Below are 26745 nucleotides of genomic sequence, written 5' to 3'. Positions count from 1 at the left end.
CTTATTTATTCTCAATCACACTCTCCAGCGATACGGAAGGATTACATAAAATCGTCCATTTATTCAGGTTAACTTTAATATCACCTGCAATGTCAAATCGACTTACATGAACAAATGACACAATACATTAAAATAATACTAACATAAACTGTTAGAAATCACTTGTTCACTGTGATGACTGGCAGCAGGAGCTCAGTGCCGATAGTCCGGTCAGATCTCTACCGGGCTAGCTCGCCCCACCGCCGGTAGGGCTGGCGAGGCAAGCCGGCAGTTACTACAGTGGGAACACATAGAAGCACGTTTGAAATTAAGCAATGTCTTGATAAATCAGCAGATTTTTCATGTCTACAGTTATATTCCCGCACTAAAAACATTGTAAAAGTTCATTTGTGTCACAGAAAGTGTAATTTTTCACAGTTTACTCACAGCTTTTGCCACTGTGGTCCGCCATGGACCAAACCGCTTCGACCCGCAATGAATGATGGGAAAAGATGGACCGAGAAGGATACTCACAACGCATCCTTCAAATCGGGCAAAAGAAGGACACTTTTGTCTGCAGCATCTGACAGACCTTACGCGCTGTGATGTAATCAGCCCACAAGTACGCACTTGGAAGGATCCAGCCCCTGAATTGGGACACACCCTCGGCCTGCACATGGATCCTCCTCCTTCCTGTATATTGACCAACAGGAGAGGAGCTGGAGAGAAGAAGGCAGCCCTCCTCATTTGCATAATGAAGCAGAAATGCATACAGTAAAGGAAAAAGAGAGACGAGGAAATGTAAAAAGAACAAAGGCATGTGTAAGGAAAAGGAAAAAGAAAACATTTATATTTCTTGATGAAAACGCAGGTTTAAGGAAAAGGAAAAACAAAACATTTACATTTCTTGATGAAAACGCATGTGTAAGGAAAAGGAAAAACAAAATGTATATATTTCTGCTTTTATTTTTAATTTTGTCAGGATCGGTCCTCCAGAGAGTGCTGTGGAGAGAGGACTGTAGCACAGCAGAGAGGCCCGAGGGGGAGCGACCTGTGAGGTGTGCTTGTTCAAAGTTTTAGGCTAAGTCCAGGCTTTCTCAGAACTCCCTACTGCAGCTTTGATGTTCAATGTCAAGTACTAAATTAAAAACCTAAATTAAAATGTTCTTTAATCTTTCAGCATAAGCTAAAATTTTTATTTTGTTAATTTCTGTAGGCGTCTTACTTAAACTAAGATGATTTTGTGTGGCCCCCATCTACCATTCAAGAATGGCCCCCTATCTAAGGCGGCTGATGCAGACAGACACTGTTTTGGTAATTTTGTAAGGCAAAGGTACAATAAAAAATATTTGTCTTTTACGTACCATTCATTATGCTTTTATTTTAATTTGATAGTAAAATGGGCCATAAACATCCAGGAACTTATACTGAAAAGTAAACTTGGATTCACCCATTTATTAACCCTGGCGGGGAGAACTGTTGGGACCCAGCCATGGATTTCAACATTAAAACTCCGGTACGAACTCTTCTGGAACTTTTCAAAATAAAGTCCGTTAACCTTCTTCCGGCACAGCCAGGAAACGGGATAACTGCGGACTTCCTGTGATGCCACTACCCACATAAAAGCACAGCTGTTGCTACATCCGCCCTCTTCCACACGGCCTTCGAAAGGGACCGGATAGGGGAGACAAGCGCGCGGATGTCTCTTTGCTGGCAAAAAGACATCAACTGTTCAACTGGATCCAAGAGTGTCATAAGATCACGCGATCATATGCACAAGTTATGTATGAGTGAATAACTGTTTGTGTACCCAGTACTCATTCATAAAAACGGGAATTAAGGTACACGTCTGGCTTGACTTTCTCTCTCTGAGGCCTGCAGAAGAAAACTGTCCCAGAGAAGTTCCCTACAGAGAAGCGGTCTCTATGAAGCCGAGCGGTCTCCCAGTCTGGAAGGAAGACAGCAGAGACCCCATTACCGTGGTAACGGTAAGGTGCAATGTGGTTGGCGGACAGAACGGGCCATCTTTCATCCACAGCGGAGGTTAGCTAGAAGCTAACCGTTTGTTCACAGACCGGCCGACAGAACAGCCGCCACTCCCCACAGCTAAGGAGGTTAGCGGGAAGCAAACCCTTTGTTCACAGAGCTCTCTTTAAACTTCATCGTCGCTTGAACAACGTTCCTCACTACAGTTCATGAGGTTAAGTGTTTGGGCAGAGCAGAATAATATAGAAGTGATTTAGATTGAAATGATCTAAACGTTTTCATTTTATGAAGTTTGGTTTTGTTTGTGTTGAACTCAGATATTTTGGTGCTAGCAGACTATCTGCAGCACACGTGCTCAGGTTGTGTTCTTTGTATGTTTTTAAAGTTAAGACACACTTTATTAAAGGGTGATTTTAAACAGAAGATTGATCATAACGCGCCGTCCGCGCTTATGCATTTTAACCCTTTTATCAACGGTATTTTTAAAAGTATGTGTTTGAGTCTGGTGTTAAGCTATCAGCTTCTTTGTTAGCTTAACTGCTAACAGCTAAGGACATGTGCTTGCTGCTAAATAATATTTACCCAGAAAGGTTTAGTTTTCAATCCAGTAAATAATATATCCCTAACATCATTTTACTAAATTTGATAACTAAGTAAACACCATTAAGCCCCATTTCTCCAGAAAGATTTGGCTCTTTCCAAAATATTCCCTTAATAATATATTCATATATTATTTTAATAAAGGCAGCTAATGAGACACCGTTGAGAAATGGTCATGCAGAAGGTTGGTTTTATTCAGCAGATCATTCTTTAGTTTTCTAGAATTGATTTAACAACCTGAAAATATAATGCAAATGTAAATTTACATACAAAAAAACGTTTTGCTATCTGAACAAAAGCGACGATGGAAGGCTTACACTACATTACACAAACCTGCTAAATATTTGGCAGCCATAATAACCTTTTAATATTTACATTTCCCTTATCTTGAGTTCAATCACAGGCAACCTCTGCTCTGTCTTTAAAGAACAGTCCCATTTATGGTCACGTGGTAAAGTGGTCTAGTCTGGAAAAACAGCCAGCAGATACGACTCCACTTAAAAGGTTCAAATCTGTGTGCTTCATTCCTCATTTTATCTGCAATGTGTTTAGTTTTGAGGGCCCTGATTAAATTTGTTTTCTAACAATATTTTTGTCCTATTTGGTCATTATCCTTGGGGAAATGGCTGGGGCAGTGAAGATACAATGTGTAATTATTTGCTGAATTAAAACAATTCGGCAAAGAAGAGTGGTCCACATTTCTTCCACAGTGATGTAAAAGTCTTATTGCCAATTATCACATATGCTTGATGGCAGTTATTATCACGGAATGAGGCACAACCAGTTATTTAGGGGGCAATTACTTTTTCACATAGGGCCACATTGTTCTGGATACCTTATTTCTCTTAAGAAAAGAAAGCATAATTTGAAAGCTACTTTTTGTATTTATCAAATTTATCTCTTATATTAACATTTGTTTGATGATGTGAAACATTGAAGTTTGAAAAAAACAAGCATAAGAGAAACCTGCAAAGGGACAAATATTTTTTCACAGCACTGTATTTCACAGATGAATCTCAGAACATCATGGTTCCACATCACCAGAGATGACAATATGTGAATGGAAGAGAGAATCAATTCTGCCAGTATTGTTATAAGATACAATTGTATTAATCCTTGCATCATGATATGAGGATGCATAGAAATTGCCATTAGGTCAACCTTGGTGTTATTGATGACCAATTACAACAGCTGCAGGCCAACATACTGCAGAAAAGGATAAAATGGCTATACCCCGACAAGATCATCACTTATATCCAAGGTGGAGGTGGTGGCACCCCCTTCTGACATGGGAGGATCTTGTTACAAACTCCTTTACCTATTTGATCATAAATTGAGTTCTTTACAATACAGTCTGAAATATGTTATTTTATGCCATTTAATTCTCAACAAGTCATCTGTGCGCTTGAATTTTGAGTGTATTTTTGAAGCCTAAAGTGCCCTAATAAAGTGCTATTATATTATGGGCTTTCTAGAACTTTAAAGAGATTAGGCACTTCAAATACCAAATGTTCTCAATCACAGAAAAGCCATTTTCCCCATAGTAGGTCCCTATGAAATGTATCCCCAGATGACATCTTCAGGTTTCAAAGGTTTCTCTGTTTTGTTACCAGGGCTATACAGACAAACATCATTGCCATCCCTGAATTCTTAAAATTGAGCTAAAAATACATGCATCAAATGAATATGGTGTTAATGTGGGCGTTAAGCAAAATTTGTGCAGTGCTGATAATGGCACATGAGCACAATGTGCTAATGGTTTGAGATATAGCATCTATTCAGATCTGAAAGAAAGGTGACAGCTTTAAGATATTTCTGGCAGTGAATTGAATAAGGATTTCTCAAGGAAAAGACCTTAATATGTACGTAAAACTACAGGATAGAATGTGATAAACAGCCATTGCTGCTCTCATTGGCATTTCTTTTGTTTCAAATAAAAAGCACAAATAAATTAGAACAGACTCAAGTAAGTCATACACAAAATGAAGATAAACACATTGTACTCTATGTTGTCAGCACTTTTTAGTCCCCAAAAAATCAAAGGTTCACTTTTCTGCTGTTAGTTTTAACTCTCCTTCCATCTGTCTAGAATCATGTTTAGTGCGGATAAACTGAGCTGTGAACATTGAAAAATCTCAACCTGGGTTTTTATTATCTTTGTTAATTGTATTGAGTAAAATCGATTCAGGGTTTTCTATCATGCCAGATATTCTAGAACATGTATTCACAAAGAATTTAATAGTCACTAACTAAAGCTTATAATGTAAATGCTAAAGGTTACCCGTCAAAAATCGAATCTGCATTTTAAGTTCCTTTAGCTGGAACCATATAAAGGTTTATGCACTTGCAGTTTGGCTTTGTTGAAGTAGGTAATAATAATTTGTTATTCGATGAAAATCTCAGCTCCCCCTAGAAGGAGCAGAAGTTAAAAAACCCCACAAATCCAAAATAATTGGCTGAACAAAACTAATGTTTGCCCTATGCAGGGTTCTCCACATTGATGGATGTGACAGTAGCCATGAAACAGCGCTGAAAAAGGCGATCAGGGTCTGGTTGCTGGTTGTCACAGTCTAGCTTGCCTCTCACAAAGTGTTTCCTGAGGCCTTGAGGACCCGCAGGGGCACCACTGTGGCTTGTTTCAGCTCCTTGTTGACTGATGGTAACATCTGAAAAAAGAAAAAGAAAATCTTAGCCTGATTTTAGCAAAAAGACATGACTGAAAAGCAAAAGCTTTTCAGGGCTACTGTATTTAATATTTAGCCAGTATTTATATATGGTTAGGAAATGCACCGAACAAAAGACCCCAAGGTAGGATTGTCCATGACATACACAATGGCTCCATTTAAGTAGCCTAGGTAATATACAGAAAACGTGGGAGCCATATGGGTCCAAGCTGTGTTGCACAATTAGAAATTATTTTCCTAAAACACAACTAACCCTAATCCAAAATTCATAAGGGGCTCATATCAGAAAGCTGCATCAGAATGCTTTTTACAAAGATGAAAGACATGGTTAAATTGTGCAAATATGCATGATATCAATCTGGCCACTCTGATTGTTAGGTGTTAATCAGAAAGACAGCCTAGGGAAAGAAATTGTCTCTGTGGCAGCTGGTTTTTGCAAATATCGCTCTGTAGCGTCAACCTGAAGGTAAATGTCTAAACAGTTTGTTTGCAGGATATGTGGGGTCTGCAGAGTTGTTAGCCTAGATCTGTACAAGTCCTTGATGTATGCAAGGTCAGCCCTGATGATCCTCTCTGTGGATCAAATTTTACATGCCGTCTGGACCTGTCCTGATTTGTGGATGAGCCAAACCACACAGAGATGGAATTACACAACACAGACTGTATGGCAGTGTAGAAGCTGACAACCTGTGGAAGGTTGTACTTCTTAAGTTGCCGCAGGAAGCACAGTCTCTGCTGGGTTCTTCTTACAAACAGTGTCTATGTGTGAGGACCATCCCAGGTCCAGAGAAAGGGTGGTTCCTAGAAACCCCCCCCTTCCTCCCTTCTATATACACGTTATAGTTTTTATATCAAAAAGTAGTCCACACACAAATGTTATTACTTACTGTATATTTTAGAATTCCTAGCTTGCCTGAAAAAAAGAATTGATTATGGGTGTTGCAGTGGCTTTGGAGGTAGGATGGATTTTTGATGGTCATGAGTCAGAAAAAATGGTTCTAATGGGAAAAACATGAATTGCTTTTTCTAGAAATGCGAACATAGGATTATTGAGATTCACTAGCAAGACTTCACCGGTGAGTCAGTCAAGGCTGAAAAAAAGGTCCAAACAGATTCTGACTATAGACCAGTAACAAAAACACAACATCTGTGAGAAAAGGGCTCAAACAATAAAAATCATCTCCAAAGGGCATGTTTCATGACACGGCACAAACTTGCCTGTTTGGACTTTGCCAGACAGCATCAAACATGGAACATTAACAGGGATGGTTCCAGGGTTACTGACATGACATTAAATCACACAAAGAACATTATTATTCACATATTGACATGGTTTAGATTCACTTTTGTGAAGTTATTTTGACTACAGTAATGTGGTATAAGTGAGGAAGCAGAGAATAATTAACATCAGGGTTTTAAAAGCTCAACATTTTAATATTTGATTGTTGTTATATAATATAAAATTTTAATAACATTTTAACTCATAACATCTAATAAATGTAATTTCTAAGCAGTTGCTTCCCTTCTTTTGCATAGGGCCATCATCCTCCATCAGTGTTCAGCTATAGAGCCTGCAGCAGCATGGCCATTCTGATGAACCTTTACCAGATACCTGCCTCCCTGTTCCTTTGTGGAAGACCTTGAATTGAGTAAAATTGTTAGTCTTTTTAGCTTCAGTCAAGATACTTCAGTTATAGTTTTAATGTGGATACATTGAAATATTAGGTGGTTATAAACAGGTTATAAAGTGATCTTTATGTGTTTAGGTTTCGAGTTTCTTTTTGTTTCCATCATTTTAGCTGTAATTTATTATGTGCTATGGTTCATTCCTTTACGTTGAGTTTCTTACTCATTTCTTGTGTTCTGTTCCCGGAGTCTTCCCTTGTGTCTTAGGCCCTCTGTCCACGCAACGATCTATTAAGTAACCAGATTGAGAGGCCTGAAACAAACTCATCTTCTTCTTCATCTCTTTTCCTGGAGTCATTCGCCCACTTGTTCAATATTAAAAAGGAAACCTATGATATTATCAGACCCACACAGCTTTGCCATTTTACTGTAATGAGTTTTATATTTAGTCATGTCTTCTACATTACATTTGTTGGCTTGATTTGTTTCTCTTTAAAATGGTGCCCATTGTAACTAAATCACAGAAATTAACTTCTTTAATTTAAACCTTGAATGGCTCATGATGACTGATGACAAAACAGGTTTAGCTTAAGTTCTAACTGAGGAGAATCTGAAAAGACCTGTTCAGTTTCTGATTCAAGATTCAAGCTTTTATTGCAACCATTCTGAAGGACCTCCTGTGTTTAACACTTAGAAGTGTAGACTTTGCAAAGAGACAACAGGGTAACAAGCTTTATTTCTGGGGTGTGCATTTTATTCAGGTTTAAACTTTACTCCTGCAAAGTAATTTTATTCTGAATTAAGCTACAGGAGATGGTCCTGTTCAGTGATCCATGGCAGACCATTGGTGTGATGGACGGGGGATCAGCTGCTTCATCCATATACCCTGGATAAGACAACAGATAATATTTAAATAATTTAAGAAAAACTGTTAATCACTGAGTTGTTTAATGTGATAATAACAAGTTATTACTTTTATTTAAAAGGTTAGAGAATACAAATCACTGTTCTGATGTGCTCATCAGTGTGGAACAACGAAACTTCACAAAGCATCAGACACAATGCTTTGTAATTAAACAACTTCATAAACTCTACATTAGATAGATAGATAGATAGATAGATAGATAGATAGATAGATAGATAGATAGATAGATAGATAGATAGATAGATAGATAGATAGATAGATAGATAGATAGATAGATAGATAGATAGATAGATAGATAGATAGATAGATAGATAGATAGATAGATAGATAGATAGATAGATAGATAGATAGATAGATAGATAGATAGATAGATAGATAGATAGATAGATAGATAGATAGATAGATAGATAGATAGATAGATAGATAGATAGATAGATAGATAGATAGATAGATAGATAGATAGATAGATAGATAGATAGATAGATAGATAGATAGATAGATAGATAGATAGATAGATTAGCAATTAGTAGCAGGTTAAAGACATAGACACTAGTAAGAAACTGCACAGTGCATACACTAGACAATAACATTAGTACAAACAGACCAACGGTAGACAGAGACGTGGCGCCACCATAGAACACTGACTGCGTTGTCGCAGCAGAGCATGCTCTACATGTAATGGTTTTCTTTGATCAGAGGCCAAAGCAAAGTATGCTCTGTTGTTCTTTCTATTTAGGAGTGAGAATGTGTGTTTTTCTATTTCCCTTGTCATATTTGTTGCCGTGAACATGACAACATTAAAATTTGTCACAAAACCAAGCTGAGTAATGTTTTTTTTTTTTATTCTTATGGATACTTTTTGTATGAAATATTTCTCCTAAATTGTTACTCACTTCAGGACCTTTGCGGGTGGAACAGGCAGCCAGGTATCTGCTTAAGGTTAATTCGATCAAAGTGGCCATGCTGTTGCAGGTTCTCCCTAAACTGAGCACTGATGGAGTATGATGACTCTATAGAAAACAAGAAAAAACTATTCAGAACTAGACTGTTAGATTTAGCTGAGCACATGTGTATCACTGACATAACCAAATTAAACAGAAAGAGATCTGGTAAACCCACTGTTTAAAGTTTTGGCAAAAATGTGACAACAGAATGCTCAGTATTTATGTTAAACCTTTAAATGCCTCTGCTGCTGCATCCATCTTCTGTGTAGAGAAGATGGACGCAGCAGCCTTCCTCCTGCTGCTGTTCTTAAGCTCAGTTATGTTTCTTTGCTGCTGCTGCCTACTAGGAAACAGCTTCATTCATGACTGTATCTAACATACGGTTTTAATCAGAGAGAGGGTTGTTTAACTGGGACTTAGTAACAATTTATTCACAACGAACCCAACTCTGGATACTCATTAAAAATGTTAACAGCCTGTTTCTAATATTTAAGGGTCTCAGACTGTTAATTTTTCTCTTCTGTCTGTGAAGATTTAAAACATCTTTTCCCATGTGTCTCACCTTTTATCACTGCTGTGGGTTAATATAAAGTATGACATCAGGCAGTATGTTAATAAAAAGCAGACGCTTTTACCTGTTTACTGGTGGAGGAGCAGAGTGGCCATACCGAAGAGAAATGTAGCTGCAGATACTTTGTGGGAGTTGGTAAATCTAATGTCTAAAGTGTTGCTGACAATCATGTTGAAAATTAAATACTGTCATCCTTTTCTGCTAAGCTTTGCATGTCAACAGCTAACTAAGAAGGTTAGATTTGTCAGTATTCTATTTTACCAAAACAGATTGTATGAAATTTGAAACTTAAATATGAAATTGTTTGAACTTCCAATGTTTCATGAATTCAACATGATAGGGGCAAACACTTCAGTCATGTTGGCATGCTGTCATCATGTTCCCACATCCCTGGTGTCTGATGCCCTGCCCCCCTCGTCAGATTGGGGCCACCGATTTGAAATGGGAAAAAAATCAACTTTAAAGTTAAAATGAGAAAGATCTGAAGGTGAAAAAAAAGATTTGAATATGAAAATAAATAAAAAATCTAAAACTGAAACAAAAACAAAAAAAATTAAACCTGAAAAATATCTAATAATAAAGAACTGAATTATATCTATTTAAACTGTAAGAAACATTAGGTTCACTTCTTTTTTTATTCTATTCACCGTTTATGTATTACAAGAAAGCGGTTTGGGCGCTGTATTTTGAACCACCTTGGCCTTGGAATGCTTTGAAAAACTCACACCACAGCTCAGAGAAATCAGACGTTTTAGCCGCTGTTTGTTTTGAAATTACAGCCCTAACATAGCCAGCCAATGACTCGAGCCAAACTCTCGGAAGCCAAAAGCTGTTGTAAGTTTTGTCAAGAATTTTAAGAAAATAAAAAAGATGAAATCATCAAAACATTATGTAACTCAAAAATGGAATTTTGGATTTTCATTGTCCACAACTATGATAGCCTTACTAAGCATGCTAATTGCTTATGTAAGATAAAGAAAGAAAAGAAAATTCAAAATTTCAAAAGCGTAAAAGTTTTGTCATTATTGTCAAATACTTGAAAAGCACTGTTTACGACTCCTCACTGAAGCAGGGAAGCTAGAAAAGGTATTGAATGCTTGATACACTCACCGGCCACTTTATTAGGTACACCTGTCCACCTGCTTGTTAACGCAAATTTCTAATCAGCCAATCACATGGCAGCAACTCAATGTATTTAGGCATGTAGACATGGTCAAGACGATCTGCTGCAGTTCAAACCAAGCATCACAATGGGGAAGAAATGTGATTTAAGTGACTTTGAACGTGGCATGGTGTCAGACGGGCTGGTCTGAGTATTTCAGAAACTGCTGATCTACTGGGATTTTCACACACTACCATCTCTAGGGTTTACAGAGAATGGTCCGAAAAAGAGAAAATATCAAGTTCTGTGGGCACAAATGCCTTGTTGATGCCAGAGGTGAGAGGAGAATGGCCAGACTGGTTCGAGCTGATAGAAAGGCAACAGTAACTCAAATAACCACTCGCTACAACCAAGGCATGCAGAAGAGCATCTCTGAACGTACAACACGTCGAACCTTGAGGCGGATGGGCTACAGCAGTAGAAGACCACACCGGGTGCCACTCCTGTCAGCTACGAACAGGAAACTGACGCTACAATTCGCAGAGGCTCACCAAAGTTGGACAATAGAAGATGGGAAAAACGTTGCCTGGTCTGATGAGTCTCGATTTCTGCTGCGACATTCGGATGGTAGGGTCAGAATTTGGCGTCAACAACATTAAAGCATGGATCCATCCTGCCTTGTATCAACGGTTCAGGCTCGTGGTGGTGGTGTAATGGTGTGGGGGATATTTTCTTGGCACACTTTTGGCCCCTTAGTACCAATTGAGTATTGTGTCAATGCCACAGCCTACCTGAGTATTGTTGCTGACCATGTCCATCCCTTTATGACCACAGTGTTCACAGGACAACCCTTAACAGACCGAAATATTATTTGATAAAATATTAATATTAAATATTAAATATTATTCTCAGATTCATAATCCCAACATTGGTGTCCCGCTGGGTGGACATTATCATGAACAGCTTGCACTGTACATAAATGCGAATGAATAAACCACAACTGCACATTATTGATGCACCAAGTGATTAGCTTAAAACCAGCTGTCACTGGTCACAATAGGACTCAAAACATCAGAGTTCTAACATCAGATGTCACTGATTATACTGAAGAGAACATTATAACTCGTGACATTCCAGGAGTTAACAAATTTATACTTTCGTCAAAATTAATAACTCCAATATCTCCGTGCTAGTAACAATCAACTCTGTTACATAGGCAAAGGTTTAGATGTTCTGACTCAGTCTGGTTTCTTCTGTGTAAGCAATGACTTGAGACTTGGTTTAACTTCAGTTAACCTCACTGTCCAGACAGTTGCTGCACATCTGTATCCAGAGGCTGTGTTTTGTGTACGACCGCAATTTGAAACTGAATTAACTTTGCAGTTAATTTAGTATCTGACCTAATTTTGATGCATGTATCCATTCAGTAACTTTATAGTTTGTTTTATCCCTTACGAAACAAAAGTATATGGCAATATACTAGAATTTATATTGCCATACATCAGGAAATATATTTCAATATATCAGAAACTTTGTCATATATTAGAAAATATATAGCAGTAAAAGGATGGACAACTAATTGCTATATATTGATTTATATGTTTTAGGATACATTGCTGTGCAAACAAAACTGGATTACATTACTGCATGTATGTTTATTACAACAAAGTACTTGTTTGGGTCAAGCAAGCTCAAAATTACATTTTGCATCACATTCATTGTATTTTACATTTTAAAGCCTATGGACCATATATGGCTACGTATTGATTCATATATTGTGAAATGTAGATTACAGAACATAAGTTAAATCATTAACAGCAGCAAAAAATAAAGCAAACATTTCTTTGAGTCCACTTCCCTATATAACATGTCATCCTCAACATGACATTTCAGTCCTCCACACTTAAACGTGGAGGTATACATGCATATACATGCATGAACAGAACTTAAAAAACCCAGAATCCTATAGTGTAAAAGCAACGTCTCCGATTGGTCAAGCTACTTCTTACCATGGACACATTGAACTATGGGTAGGATAGGTGGGAACGACAAACCACCGCCAGAGACATTTTTACAGGTTAAACGGGTGCTGCCATTATTCTGTGCGCCTCAGCGCTGAGGGGAGAAAATAATAAAAATGAAGTTTGCACTAGTGAGCTGGTCGAAGGGAAAGGATAAAGATGCTCTCAGTATTATCCCCGTAAATTGGATTGTAGACTTTGATCCTGAAAACTCTAAAAAGGAGTATCTTATTGAATGCCGCAGCATTGGTGGCAGGAGGCCTACGAATGGGTGGCTGGTTGAACCTGCACACATACTGCAGTTGGCAGGCAAGTACAGTGCTTATTATGATTTAATTTTTTTTTACTGTTGTTTGTCATGCAACATTAATGTTGATAGCAATTTTCCCGCTGCGGTTTTGGCATCACTGGCTAACTAACATTTGCTGTAAACGTCTGCTAGCTAGTAGGGCTGAGCGATTTATCATTTTCTGTTTGAAATTGCGATTTCAGACAACACGATCACGTGATCGCCAAAGCTGCGTTTTTTTGTTTTTTTTGGCTGCTCTCCAGACGGACCCAGGATCTGCTCTGTCAACTATTGCATGACAAAAACGTCCGGTGAAAGTGATGCTCAGGCCCACATTAGCAAACAGTCTACAATTACAGCATCCTTTGCCAGTGTAACTCCATATGACATGAGCAGTAAAAGACACCGGGAGATAAGGACTGCCATAACGTACTACATTGCCAAGGACATGGTGCCTGTTAACACGGTCACCAAATGCGGGTTTAAAAACCTTCTCCACAAGCTAGTCAAGAGCTAGATAACGTTAGGTAGCTAGCAGAAAATTCAAATGAAGCTGGACTGATATGAATAACAGCTGTCAGCTAGCTAGCTATTTGCTATTATTATTTTAGCAACCGTTAGCTAGCTAGCTAGCATTTGAGCTAGCAAATGAAGCAGGCCTCGCGTGATTATTGGACAAGTCCCGCTTCATTTGAACTTTTAGCTAGCTAGCTAACAGCCATTAGTCACATAGTGTCACTTATAAATGTTTAATTGGCAGTGAAACATTAATTAAACACCTATTTTTAAAGACCTAAATTGAAGAATGTCAGCTAGGATTTGTGTGAATAAGAATACTAAACTGTCCTCAACAGAAAAGGAGTCTACACTTAAGATTGCTGAGCAGAAACTCTTGCAAGATGACCTACCAATGAGCAAGAAGAGAAAGAGGGTACTCAACAAACTCTTCCTTGACACACCAGAGGAAACTGTTGAACAAGTTGCAAAAAAGGTAATGGGGTTCTTTTCATTACAGGCGTTTTGATCATATATATATATATATATATATATATAAATATATATATAGTTGATTCGAATATTTTTACCCAACAGAAAAACTACAAATTCATTGCTGCAAGACAGTCTGAATTTGAGGTTCTTTCCCAAGAAGAACATAAAGTCACCCTAGTGGAGACTGCTTCAGAGGCACTTGAGGATGAGATCCGGGCCCTCAGGGAAGAGAATAAAAGACTGCGGGACCAGCAGAGTGTAGATCTTCCGCAGCCATTAAAGATCTTGAGATTCAAGTCAAGGCCTTGAACAAGGAGAACACCAGACTGCGCAAAATGGCACTTAAAGGCAACTATTTCTCCATTTATACACTCTTTATACACATATAAAACACCGTAATTATCCGTGAAATCCATGTCCGCCATGTTCAGTTGAAACCAGCAAGCAGCAGATGGAAGCTCCTCCTATTTGATGACGCAGCGAAGCATTGCCGCTTGTTGCCAAATGCCAACGTGGAGTTCACGCGGAATGTCAAGCAGGCAAAAGCACACAATTGAGGCGAAATATTCGCAGAATCCGCATTTGGTGTGAACTTAAAGACACCAAAAAATTAGTGGAGGTGTATTTTGTTCTCCAGGTCTTAAGCATTTACAACTTGTTTGGATTCCTGTTGTAGTCAATTCTGTGGGCCATATTTTCCAGACATTCCATCACTATTAGTGGCTGTGAAGACCCTCGTTTCGGATAAGATCACAGAGAAGGTGAAAGTGAATATGAGGTCAGTGTTGCTCAACCATCACCTGCTCAACTCGCATCTCCCAAACCAGCATCAGTAAGTGCATTTTTGTAACGATCAGTTAAAAACATAAAACATTCATTCACTGGTTGTTGTTTTTTTTGTATTCCTGTTTGTCTTTCTTACAATTAATTAGGTGCAACTAGGGAATGATGACTCCACCAGAGTGTCTGCCCATTGTTGGGAGACTGCAAAAGCACAACCCACAGCGAAAGGAATGGCCCGCACCCTCTTGCTGGGCCTGTTCAGCATTGATGTCCTGCTTGAAGTCCAACCTGACGGGAGGGGTCAACAAGGTCTGCAGAGCGACGTCAGCCTCTGGACCCCAAAAAGCTTAAAAGCTTTACTCGGTAAGAATAAATATTTAATAGAATAATATATTTAGCAGTTATTGCAAATGGGAACACAAATAATAGCGAAACAAATGGATGAATAGAAAGCTTTAACAGTTTTGATATTGTTTTAGATATATAGTGATTTTTATATCTTGTTACAATACATGAAACATTTTATCAGCATTAAAATAGATCCCTTGTTGTAGCATTAAAATCCCAGCACCAATTCACCTCCTATAGGCAGATGCCAGGCTAGGGCAAAGTACATTTGCTCTCACTGACCACAATAATAATCATCTTTATTCATCTTTGCTTCCTGGAAAACAAAGTAGATACATTTATAAAACATCCTCACTATAAAAGCCAATTGGAGAATCTAAGTCCTTCCTGAGTTCCTTTAGAAGGTAGTTCTGATTTCAGACTTGAGTAATTTTAGGTAACCCACTGAGGAGCAAGTACTAGGCATACAACAAAAATATTACCTTGTCTTTGCTCTTGCAACAATGTCTTTGTTTCATTATCTTTTACAGAGGCAGTTGTTCAGCAACACCCAGGGGCGAAGATTCCGGATATACGAACGGCCATAAACAAAAGGATCTGTGAGTTAAGACACCAGGAGAAGAAAAAGACCATGGACAGCTGAAGGACTGGCCAAGGCTGCACAGCGAGCCTTGATAACTTAACATGTTAGAACCAAAACAACGTGCATTGTTGTTCTGTTCTTTCCAGTGAGTGATTGCTCTGTTTTCTGTTGCACTAAAGACATTTTTTTTATTACAATGACAGTTGTCATTGTAATGGGGAGGGGGAGGGGGTTTGCAGCAGACTTCCTATAACGCCACTATCTGAATAAGAGCACCCCCTCCCCAACAAGCTGACCTCTTCCACCGGTGATCATCGGGATAGGAGGGGAACAGCGCGCTAATGTCTCTTTGCTGGCAAAAAGACATAACTCTTCAACTGGATCCAAGAGTGTCATATGATCATCGATCATATGCAAAGTTAAGAACGAATGAAATACTGTCTGTGTATCCAGTATTTTCATTCATGAACGGGGAAATTAAGATGTAAGAATTGCTTACTTTCTCTCTGAGGCCTGCAGAAGCAAACTGTCCCAGAGAAGTTCCCTACAGAGAAGCGGTCTCTACGAGGCCGAGTGGAGCGGTCTCCCAGTATGGAAAGGAGACAGCAGAGACCGCATCACCGTGGTTACGGTAACGTTCATCCACAGCCACGGAGGTTAGCTAGAAGCTAACCGTTTGTTCACAGACCGGCCGACAGAACAGCCGCCACTCCCCACAGCTAAGGAGGTTAGCTGTAGGTAACTGTTGAAAGACTGTGGACATTTCTTCAAACTTCTCCGCCTTGGACAACATTCCTCACCACAGTTCATGAGGTTAAGTGTTTGGGCAGAATGACATAGAAGTGATTTAGATTGAAATGATCTAAATGTTTTTCATTTTATGAAGTTTGGTTTTGTTTGTGTTGAACTCAGCTATCTTGGTGCTAGCAGACTATCTGTGTGATGGACTGAAATGTGGTTATTATAAGCCAGAAGAATAGTCTCTCTGTTCATACCTGAATGTTGTATTGACTTCATTGAAATGTGCTTATTGTAAGCCAGAGGTATAGTTTTTCGGTTCATACATGAATATTGTATTGATGTCAATAGATGTAATAACCAAAGGCGACCAGCAGAGGGGGTTAAGCGCTAGAGTGCGATAACACAGAGCACGGCACTTCTTCTTCTTCAGACAATATACGCCTGAGCAGAGGAAAGACGTGTCCGTGACTCATTTATTTAATATTCCCCTTTTCAGGTATGAGTTTCTCATAAACCAACCTGTACTGTCAAGAGTGGGTTTACTAACTGTTAGACTAGTTGAGGATGTTTGTTTTGTTATAATTATAGTTACATACTTTGCTATTATTAAATGAGATTTAACCACGGTTTGCCGGTAGCTCACATCCTAAAATGCTAGCCTAGGTCACGTGTGAATGATGCAGCACATAGTATGTCTAGCTGTAGACAGCCTTTGCACATGAGGTTAGGAAGGTTGCATACATTTTGAAGTTAAATCATGCACTATTGAGCATGTGTATTTTGGATTTTGGAAAAGGAAGCTATACAGAAATATAACATATCACAGTAAGTTGGTTTATTTTGTATTTTTATGTTTTTTGTCACATATTTGTTTTTTGTCACATATTTGTGTACCACAATATTTTGTGAAACAACTACTGAAGTTTATGGAAATAATTATTATCCTGTATGTACCTATGTTGCACTTTTTTTCAGTCAATATACGCCTGAGCAGAGGAAAGACGTGTCCGTGATTCATTTATTTTATATTCCCCTTTTCAGGGCGATTACATCTGCAGCACACGTGCTCAGGTTGTGTTCTTTGTATGTTTTTAAAGTTAAGACACACTTTATTATGGGGTGAACAGAAGATTGATCATAACGCGCCGTCCGCGCTTATGCATTTTAACCCTTTTATTAACGGTACTTTTAAAAGTATGTGTTTGAGTCTGGTGTTAAGCTAGCAGCTTCTTTGTTAGCTTAACTGCTAACAGCTAAGGACATGTGCTTGCTGCTAAATAATATTTACCTAGAAAGGTTTAGTTTTCAATCCAGTAAATAATGTGTCCCTAACATCATTTTACTAAATTTGATAACTAGGTAAACACCATTAAGCCCCATTTCTCCAGAAAGATTTGGCTTTTTCCAAAATATTCCCTTAATAATATTTCTTCAAATATTATTTCAATAAAGAAAGGCAGCTAATGAGACACTTGAGAATTCATTCAGAAGGTTGGTCTTATTCAGCAGATCATTCTTTAAAACATATTTTATTAAATAATATTTTATCTGATCTTGCATTGTGAATGGTTGTGTAAATGTTTGCTGATTATTGTCTAAGTTGGTTCCAAGACTAACATAACTTCACTTCCAGATGCTTCAAGATAATCCGTGGTTCTCAAACATAAATAACATTGTATGGTAATGTTGCATCACTCTTTCGGTCATGATTTTCAATCATCTTTGATCAACTTGTTGATATTGTACATAGCCCATTAGTCTGCCCTTTTCTTTAATTCTGCTTGGTAGTTAGTTAGATTGTTTCAGCATAGTAAAGGGTTTGTTAAATGAAATATCTTTGAGTTGACTTATTTTTGTTAATAAATTCTTGTATTTTAAGAAATTGTGTGAATTAATTCCATATATGTGCAGAGTTGTGCTGTTCAATAATGTCAGAGCTCGTCTCACACCTTTCTATTTTGTCCTAATACCATTGCCTTACTGGGCTGATATTCACAGGACAACCCTTAACAGACCGAAATATTATTTGATAAAATATTAATATTAAATAATATTCTCAGATTCATAATCCCAACACATGTCAATATGGACCAAACTCTCTGAGGAATGTTTCAAGTACCTTGTTGAATCTATGCCACAAAGGATTAAGGCAGTTCTGAAGGCAAAAGGGGGTCCAACCCAGTACTAGCAAGGTGTACCTAATAAAACGGCCAGTGATTGTAGTTCTTACAGAGAAATTGGAATAAAATTTGCATAAGCAGGTCAAAGCTTTACAACCTGAGATCAGAACTTTTCCACAAAACTCTGATTTCTATATCTCTATATTCTTAATTCATTTTTCAATTGACTTTTAATATGGGACTGTTATTGAGTTAAGTACATCCAGGGACAAAATGAATCAATTAATTAACAGGGGCCATTTTATTTACAAAAAGATCCCACAACAGTATTCCACTTTTGCCAAAAAAGAAACTTTAAATGGGCTGCTTCAATTGGTTTGTAACAGAAATGTTATGTCAGGAAATTATAGCAACTAGAACAGTAAAGAACAGATACACACACAGACAAAGCTACATTGACATACATACCACACACTGTAGGATCAAACCTGTTATACCTACGATTTTTTCTTGTCAAGTGTGGGGTCTCGCAAGTTTTGTAAATCAACCGACAATTTTAAAATCTTGCCGTGTGAACCAGGCATAAATAGCTTAAATACTGAGGGAAATGTGAAGAAATGCATATGATGTAGGTAAGAGCAATCAGAGGATCATGAGGTGTCGCTGGGGCGGAGAGAAAGCCAGAGAAGCTGAGGGGGAAGACTGCCAGCCCAAGGCATAGGCAGAATAAGCCGCTGCTTACAGCTTCAAAATCATCAGGGTTACATCACTGTCTATCTTCATTCAGCTGCTCTTCTTGTTTCTCCACCTATGCTTCTGTATTTAAGCTCACTGGTTCTAATTGTGCTCTGCTGGAATGCTGCAACTACGTTGCACCAATATAAGACACTCATTTTGTGCTGGAGATCCTGGATTTCAACCTTGGCAAATAATTGATTTATTTTTTATGCTACATTGCTTATATGCTGATCCATATGCCCATTTAAACAGTTTATATCTAGATTTAGCTCAAAAACAGTCCTTGGGATGCTGTTTTTAAGAGCAACAGACATCTGCGACTGTGTGGCAGCTCTGTTCTAGATTGCTCACAGGTCTGAGCATTATGCAGCCTAAACTTGCACTCCTGTGAAAAGTGTTCTAAGGCACTTTATCTCATTTATGGCAAGTGAATGAGGTGTTATGACGCTTAAAACACCTATTGAGATTTTGTTCATATTACCTTTCCTCTGCATGCCACACCATCTGACTGAAGAGATTATGTTGAGACGAAGTCAGTCTGAAGCAGTAAAAAAGTATGTTGGATGAAGCTAAATGTTGCTTTTTTGCTTTTTGTTTGATGTGCAGCAACTGTTTCAGCTACTGTTTATTGGAAGATGCCCAGAGTGCCTAGATTAAAATACAAACATCAAGTCCGATCAATACATTCAGTGAACAAACAGCCGCAGCATTCCCAATTGCCTTTTTAGTTTCTTCTTTGTGGTGTGTCAAAAGAATCTGACATGAAAGGGCTGCGGAGCTTGAAGATCGTAGAGGTTGTCTGTTATTTAATACAATTTTGGTACATTTAAAGCACTACAACTATTTTGTTATGCCTTTAGGACAGCTGGAGTACGTGTTTGGCTGCTTCAGGCCTTCTACGCATCTACACTTCCGGTCAAAAGTTTTAGATACAATTTCTCACTTAATGAGTCTCTTTATTGTCATGACTATTACATTGTAGATTCTCATCAAAGGCAACAAAACTGTGAATGAACACAAATGAAATGGAATTATGTAGTAAACAAAAAGTGTGAAATACCTCTAAACATTTTTTATATTTTAGATTCTTCCAAATAGCCACCCTTTGCTTTGATGACTGCTTTGCTTTCTTGGCATTCTCTCCACGAGCTTCATGAGGTGGAAACATAAAATGGTTTTCCAAAGAGTCTTGGAAGAACTTCCCAGAGGTTCAATGAGAGACGGCCAAAGGTAATGCAGACGTGAGACAGCAAAGGGCGGCTACTTTAACAAATCTAAACTATAAAACATATTTAAAGTTCTTTTTGGTTTGCTACATAGCTGCACATGTGTTCATTTACTGTTTTGATGCCTTCAGTGAGAATCCACGTACAACGTAAATAGTCATAAACATAAAGAAAACCATTAAATGAGAAATGCACTCTAAAACCTTTGACTGTTAGTGTACATTGACCCAAAGAGCGGTCATTAACTTCAAGGACTGCATGAGGATAATTTTGGGCAATGAAACGCACTCTCCAGATCTCTTGGGTCCCCTTTCCTAAAGATTAGAACCAACACCCTGGTCTGCCCTTGTTGTCTCACTACCCCATGCAATACCGAAGTGGCATTTCTACAGCTTTTATTACTCTGGGTGAATATACCACACCCCTTGTGCCTAGCAGCTGGGGAGCTTTTTTAAACAGCTCAGCAATCTCTTCTATTGTGATGAATTTGCCATTCTATAAATCCTGAGACTGTGGCACCTCAGTGGAGGACATGGAGACCAGATTAAAGAGAACCACTTTTAAATGGTACACTTTTAAAATCAATCATCGTCCTTTGGCCCAAGGTGGCCTGGTACCAAGTACACTTATGAACCTCATGGTGCTGGAACATGGTGTTTATTATGGGCATTCTATGCATAGCACAAGTCCACTCTGATTCGAACCATGGGGGCCATTATTCCCAATCACCAGTGTAAGGAGGTTACTTTGTAAATGTAATTACTTATAGTTACAAGTTCTCCATTTAAATATAATAGAAGTGGAACTATTTCATTTACTCTATAAAAGTAATGTAACTAATTACATTTAGTTACTTTTGAATTACTTTTAACGTATCTGGATCTGCAGCTCTAAAAGCCGGTAGACTAGAGACAAGGGAAGTAGGAGACATACGCTTGGTGCTGTAATTTCCCGTTACGCAGTGACAAGCACAGATATGATTTATAATTATTTGAAGGAAGAAGGATGTTGTGGATCTGTTGCTTCCTAAGCTTGTTTAAAAGACTGCCTCATTAACATATTTATTTAATTTTCAGATACTAGCCTGAGGTAACTCTTCTTATCTGGGTGGATATTAAATATTTGGTGACTCGGATATGAATGAGATATTTTTCTGGAAAATATTACATTTTGCTGTATTGTTTTTGTCATCAGAAAAGTGCTTCCAGAACAGGGCCGGTTCTGGGCATGCATATATGAGGGGGCAGGCAGAAATGTGAAGGGGGCATCATCATGCGTACACATTATGCTGCAGCATGTTATTGTTGGTGTTTATCAGTGCTTTCTTTATAAGTTTGGGGTAAACTTTGTACTGCTGTACAATTTGCAAGACTGGACAGGTTTGGCCCCAGTTGGGCTTCTTTTGAACACATTGGGCTTTGGGTGGGTTGTTAAAATTTGGGCTGCTTTCACAACATTTGGAGGGTTTTTAGAAATTATTCATTGAAAAATTGTATCGAAATAGTTTTAATCGCGTGGCAGAAAAGTAAAAACCTACACATCTCAAAATGTTTTTTTATTTTTACTCACATCAAAAGTTCATTTATTTTGAAAAAGATAATCTGTTGAACTTGACATCATCAGTCAGTGATGGTCATTGGTTAATCAACTGTCACTGTGAAATAATATTGGTCAATTGTCAACTCCCAAAATGCTGTTAAGGGTTCATCTAATATTCACTGAGGTGCTGCCTTTACTGTTAAGCTTTGACTGATGTTGAGAGACAGCATCACACTTAAGGGGGAATACAAAAGATATCCAGAAAGCTAAAACCAGACCAGCACCAACTCCTAACTGGATCTAGTACTGGCCAGAACATGCAATGACATTTTTGGATACAGGTGCTTAAGCCAAAAAAGGGCATCCATTGCCAAATTTATTTATAAAAACTAAAATAAAAAACAAGATATGTTTATACTTTAATAGCCTCACTTTTTTGGCATTATGCTGCAAAATTTGTAAATGAAATAAATCAATGTTCTACTATGCATGTTAATCAATAAAGACTCACTGAATCATGTGAGAAAACAGTATACAATATTTGACTCGTTTCTGACAGTGTTGAAGCATTACACTAATAATATACCATTACCAATATAAATATAAATATAACTCACCACACTTTCATGTAGCTCATCTTAAGACCTGCCTTTCATTTTAAATCACAAACCTACTTTAGGTAGTTAATGTTAACGTTGGGTCTATTATTATGCTAATAAAATCAAACAGACAGCTAAGTAACATTTTCCTATTTATTCATCATTTTTTGTTTGCTGCTCTGTATCATAGAGCTTTATATTAAGCCTTTGTTGTTAACTAGCAGAATGATTCCTCAACTGTTGAAGTAAAAATGCTTGCCTAAAAAGAGCTCCTTGAGTAAAAGGGACTTTTGCCTACACAGAACCGAGTTTTGGCCAGCATGCTGTAAGTATAAAATACCGTATTTTCCGCACTATAAGGCGCACCAGATTATAAAGCGCACCTTCAATGAATGGCCTATTTTAGAACTTTTTTCATATATAGGGCACACCGGACTATAAGGCGCATAGAATAGAAGCTACTGCAGTCAAACGTCTGACTGGGGTTGCGTTATGCATCCACTAGATGGAGCTGTGCTAAAGAGAATGTCAACAAAACAGTCAGATAAGTCAGTCAGTCAAACTTTATTAATACACTACAAACCAGCGTTCTGATAACTCCATTCACTCTCATGGTAAGGTCTCCTCTACATAGAATTCTATTGAATAGAGCCAACCGCACGTTAGGAATGCATTGGAGTCTATGAAGTTGAAGTTGAAATCAAACGTTAGTTAAAATGTGAAAGGGAACTTTTCCCTGATTCAGTAAACACGTAAAAGAAACAGTTTGATGCACTAAATCAAACGTTAGTACATTCACAATATAGTAGCGTTAACTGTTGAATTCTCTCGCTGCTGCTCTATTCCCATGTTCGACTGCGTAGCTGACAGCCTTGAGTTTGAACTCAGCATCGTAAGCGTGTCTCTTGAAAGGTGCAATTTTGGGGTCGTTATACACACACAAGTGGTGTTGGACTAGGAGTAAGCACAGTACAGGTGTTTACCGCTATTACTTCGGCGACACCCCTGACTACGGTAGCCGTAATGCTGCAAGCGGTGCGGCTTTGTAGTTTACCAGTCGTACTGAAACATTTTGACAGAGCGCCGTGTACAACCAGTATGGATCAACCAATTAACCAATTGATCCATATATAAGGCGCTCCGGATTACAAGGCGCACCTTAATTTTTTGAAAAAATTAAAGGTTTTTAAGTGCGCCTTATAGTGCGGAAAATACGGTACTGTATGTTTGTTTCTATTTTTAACACTTTATTGTGAGAGTTACTAGATGTTCAGGGAAATGGTTGTGGTGGTCTTGCTTTTTGCTTTCTTCTTCAGACTTAAAATTAGTGAAATGGTCTACTTTGGATTGCAGAAAATGTTTTGAACAGTGATGCTCTTCTGTTCTCCTCTACCTGATTGGTTCGCGTTCTATTTTAATCTTCTTTCCAAAAATGCTCAATATTTTAATCCCTTTTAATTCTTGTAGCCTGTTTCTTGCTGTCCCTAACTCTGCTGGTTTGCCCTAAGAAAATAAACATTTTCTGCAGTTAGTTCAAGGAGACTAAGTTTTGTGTTACAGGGCTTTTGTATAAAAGGTATTTAACTTAACACAGTCATTAGAGTCATTTATTTTAGCGGTGTTGTGACTTTACATCCCCTATATAAACTGTACTGTTCGTTTCCAAATACATTTAATTCAGAGGATTACCATCCAGTATGAGTGCTACATTAAAGCAGAAAATCAGAGCAATGTTACATCTAAGATTAAAAAAATAAATGTACAGCTTAGTCCATCTTTGTCTATAACATTAATGCCAGTCAGAGGACTCGTGAATCATTCAAAGTGTAACAGTGCTTTAGGAGGAAGGGCACTGAAGACTCAGACTCAGTACCTGTTGCTCGAAGAGGCAGTCCACTGTCCAGACCTCTGGGTTTGGTGGTAACAAACAGATAGCAGAGGACACACAGAGTGATGATAAAAGCGAGAAGGACCACAGCTGCAACAGAGAGACCCACAAGAGCTCCAAGGCTGGAAGGAAGGCAGAAGGAACAGAAGAGCCCTCAGTGCAGAGAAAAGAAGATGGAAAATAATAGAGCAGGACTACAATGGATCTTTATCACTGCTCACAGCTGCAGCACTTCAGTTATTACAGTTGGGAAAATGATTTTGTAGTTTTGTACTTGAGACAAGTTGCACGTCTCAAGTAATTAAATCTGACAAAGTTTTGTTTGAGTTACAGTAAATTAGTCCTTATAAGCCCAAGTCTGTTTTATACACAAGAAAAATAAAACTTGCTTCACATTATTCTGTCATTTGAGGGATTTCTGTTATATTCTGCAAATACTGGAACAAGAATAAAATAAAGAAAATCAGCCAGCATGAAAACACAATCCAGTGTAAGGTTAGATTCAGATTCATGTGTCTAAACAATACATGCTGGATAATGTGGGACTAATATGCTGGTCTTGCTGGTTCACAAGAGATCAGAACAAACAGAACAGTCAGGGCATGTCTGAGGTGGAACAGAATGAAAGGCTGAGTGAGACGTGTAATCATTCAGTAAAAACTGTCTGTTGTCATTATGAACATATTTGGGGTATTGACATACTGTTGTGCTTCCCAGGATATACATTATGCAACATCAAAGTGCTACCACACTGCCACTGGTTCATTATATATAATAATACATAATAATGCATAGTGGCCAGCTCATACAGCTAAGATGGGTAATTCTGCTGGACCTCATAACTGTTACTGAGATGAGTTAGCAAAACATAATGTGAGTTTCAGACTGGAACACATCAAAATTTGAGAACTGAAAACCCACCATATTCATTTCACATACACATAAAAGCTTACCACATTCGACTGTTCAGCTCATATTTCATTTTTTCCAAATAATTTTTTATACACAGAACAATATGCAGCCGTAAAAGCTCAGCTTAACCTCCATCAGAGAAGAGAGACAGACCTCTGGATTGATCCAATGCTGCTTCTGTATGGGCTTACAGGGGTGAATAGAGGTGAATGGAGGTAAATAGAATAGCAACAGTGATCAGTTTTTATTTTTTATTTTTAATAACACCTTTAAATGTGGGCTGCATGGTGGCGCAGTTGGTAGCACTGTTGCCTTGCAGTAAGAAGGTCCTGGGTTCAATTCCCAACCAGGGGTCTTTCTGCATGGAGTTTGCATGTTCTCCCTGTGCATGCGTGGGTTCTCACCGGGTACTCCGGCTTCCTCCCACAGTCCAAAGACATGCCTGTTAGGTTAATTGGTCTTTCTAAATTGCCCTTAGGTGTATGAATGAGTGTGTGCGTGGTTGTTTGTGTGTTGCCCTGTGATGGACTGGCGATCTGTCCAGGGTGTACCCTGCCTCCTGCCCATAGACTGCTGGAGATAGGCACCAGCTCCCCTGTGACCCACTATGGAATAAGTGGTAGAAAATGACTGACTGACTGACCTTTAAATGTGTTTATACATTTCTGCAATAATCATGAAACTACTATGCTGGCATTCAGCAACCTCTGCTAGTACACATTTCAGTTGAAATACCTGTTGAAAAGCTGCACTATATCCATTTAATTATAAAACCTTTCATTCATCCATGGTCTCCTGCTGACATTAAGCAACGCCTTGGGTAATTTTTTTATGTTTGCAATAATGCGCTTCCATTACATTTTTAATCAGCCCTATAGCTGACTTGCTGTTATCTGGCATTAAACAACAAAACATTCAAATTCCCGACTCGCTACAGTCTAAATGTCAGCAGCATCTCCCTGAATGAAACCTCAGTCTAATTGATGTTCAGCGCCAGGACAGCCAGGTACACTAATTATAGTCAGAGAGATAAGCAGTGGTCAGCGATTGGCTTCTGAAACATGTGGGTTTCATCACCTCCAGAACCCTCACTCAACTACACCCAGCAGCGAATCAACGTGATCTCTCACCTCAGCCACCACATGTATCCATATTCGTATGGGAAGAAGCTGTTTGGGTCATCGCAGCAGTACTTCAAGTCACTGAAGCCGCAGCAGAAAAGTGCAGTGGACTCGCCCCCCGCTTTCGGACACGTGAAGCTGTCCACGAACACCTTTTCCCTGGAGTAGTAACTCTCGCAGACCGCGCTCATGTCAGACGCATAAGGACGCGCAAACGGGCTGCGTTAATAGACTGCTCCCATTACGCCCAGGTCCAGCTGCTGCAGCTGGTTATGAGCGTTAGTGGGAGAGAGAGGATGTGACCCAGGATCTGCACAGAACCCCGCTCCCTTCCTCTCTGCCTCCCTCACTCCATCACGGTCTCACCTGTTCCAGATGCACTCTGATCCAGGGAAAGGATCTTGCCAATCAGTCTGTTTTAGGTTTTAGC

At 38.6% G+C, this 26745-nt stretch overlaps 1 protein-coding gene and 1 long non-coding RNA gene across 3 annotated transcripts; one reads left to right on the top strand and one right to left on the bottom strand.

Annotated features, from left to right (window-relative positions):
* Positions 1 to 2720: 2720 nt before the first annotated feature.
* LOC124874190 (protein shisa-like-2A) lies at positions 2721 to 26586 on the bottom strand. Of its 2 annotated transcripts, XM_047375449.1 has the most exons (4): positions 26325 to 26586; positions 24268 to 24404; positions 8694 to 8810; positions 7611 to 7761 (listed from the first exon to the last, which is right to left on the bottom strand). In XM_047375449.1, the coding sequence occupies exons 1-3, from the start codon at positions 26504 to 26506 to the stop codon at positions 8695 to 8697; spliced, it is 435 nt and encodes a 144-aa protein (XP_047231405.1). In that variant the 5' UTR covers positions 26507 to 26586; the 3' UTR covers positions 7611 to 7761; position 8694. The 2 variants fall into 2 exon arrangements, with proteins under 2 accessions (XP_047231404.1, XP_047231405.1); XM_047375448.1 differs by lacking the exons at positions 7611 to 7761; positions 8694 to 8810 and adding an exon at positions 2721 to 5231.
* LOC124874191 lies at positions 13585 to 15814 on the top strand. The gene is made up of 4 exons (XR_007039719.1): positions 13585 to 13718; positions 13820 to 14549; positions 14650 to 14863; positions 15379 to 15814. It is a non-coding gene; the product is annotated as an uncharacterized LOC124874191 (long non-coding RNA).
* Positions 26587 to 26745: the final 159 nt, after the last annotated feature.

This window comes from Girardinichthys multiradiatus, chromosome 9 (genome assembly GCF_021462225.1).
Source record: "Girardinichthys multiradiatus isolate DD_20200921_A chromosome 9, DD_fGirMul_XY1, whole genome shotgun sequence".
Taxonomy (NCBI): Eukaryota; Metazoa; Chordata; class Actinopteri; order Cyprinodontiformes; family Goodeidae; genus Girardinichthys; species Girardinichthys multiradiatus.
This window is presented reverse-complemented; position numbering and strand designations above follow the sequence as displayed.

Coding starts and splice junctions, on each gene's coding strand:
- LOC124874190 (XM_047375448.1), bottom strand. CDS start 26,506: ATGAGCGCGGTCTGCGAGAGTTACTACTCCAGGGAAAAGGTGTTCGTG. Junction 24,405..26,324: donor GGATACATGTGGTGGCTGAG/GTGAGAGATCAC, acceptor CCTTCCTTCCAG/CCTTGGAGCTCTTGTGGGTC. Junction 5,232..24,267: donor ACTGCCTCTTCGAGCAACAG/GTACTGAGTCTG, acceptor TTCTTTTTTCAG/ATGTTACCATCAGTCAACAA.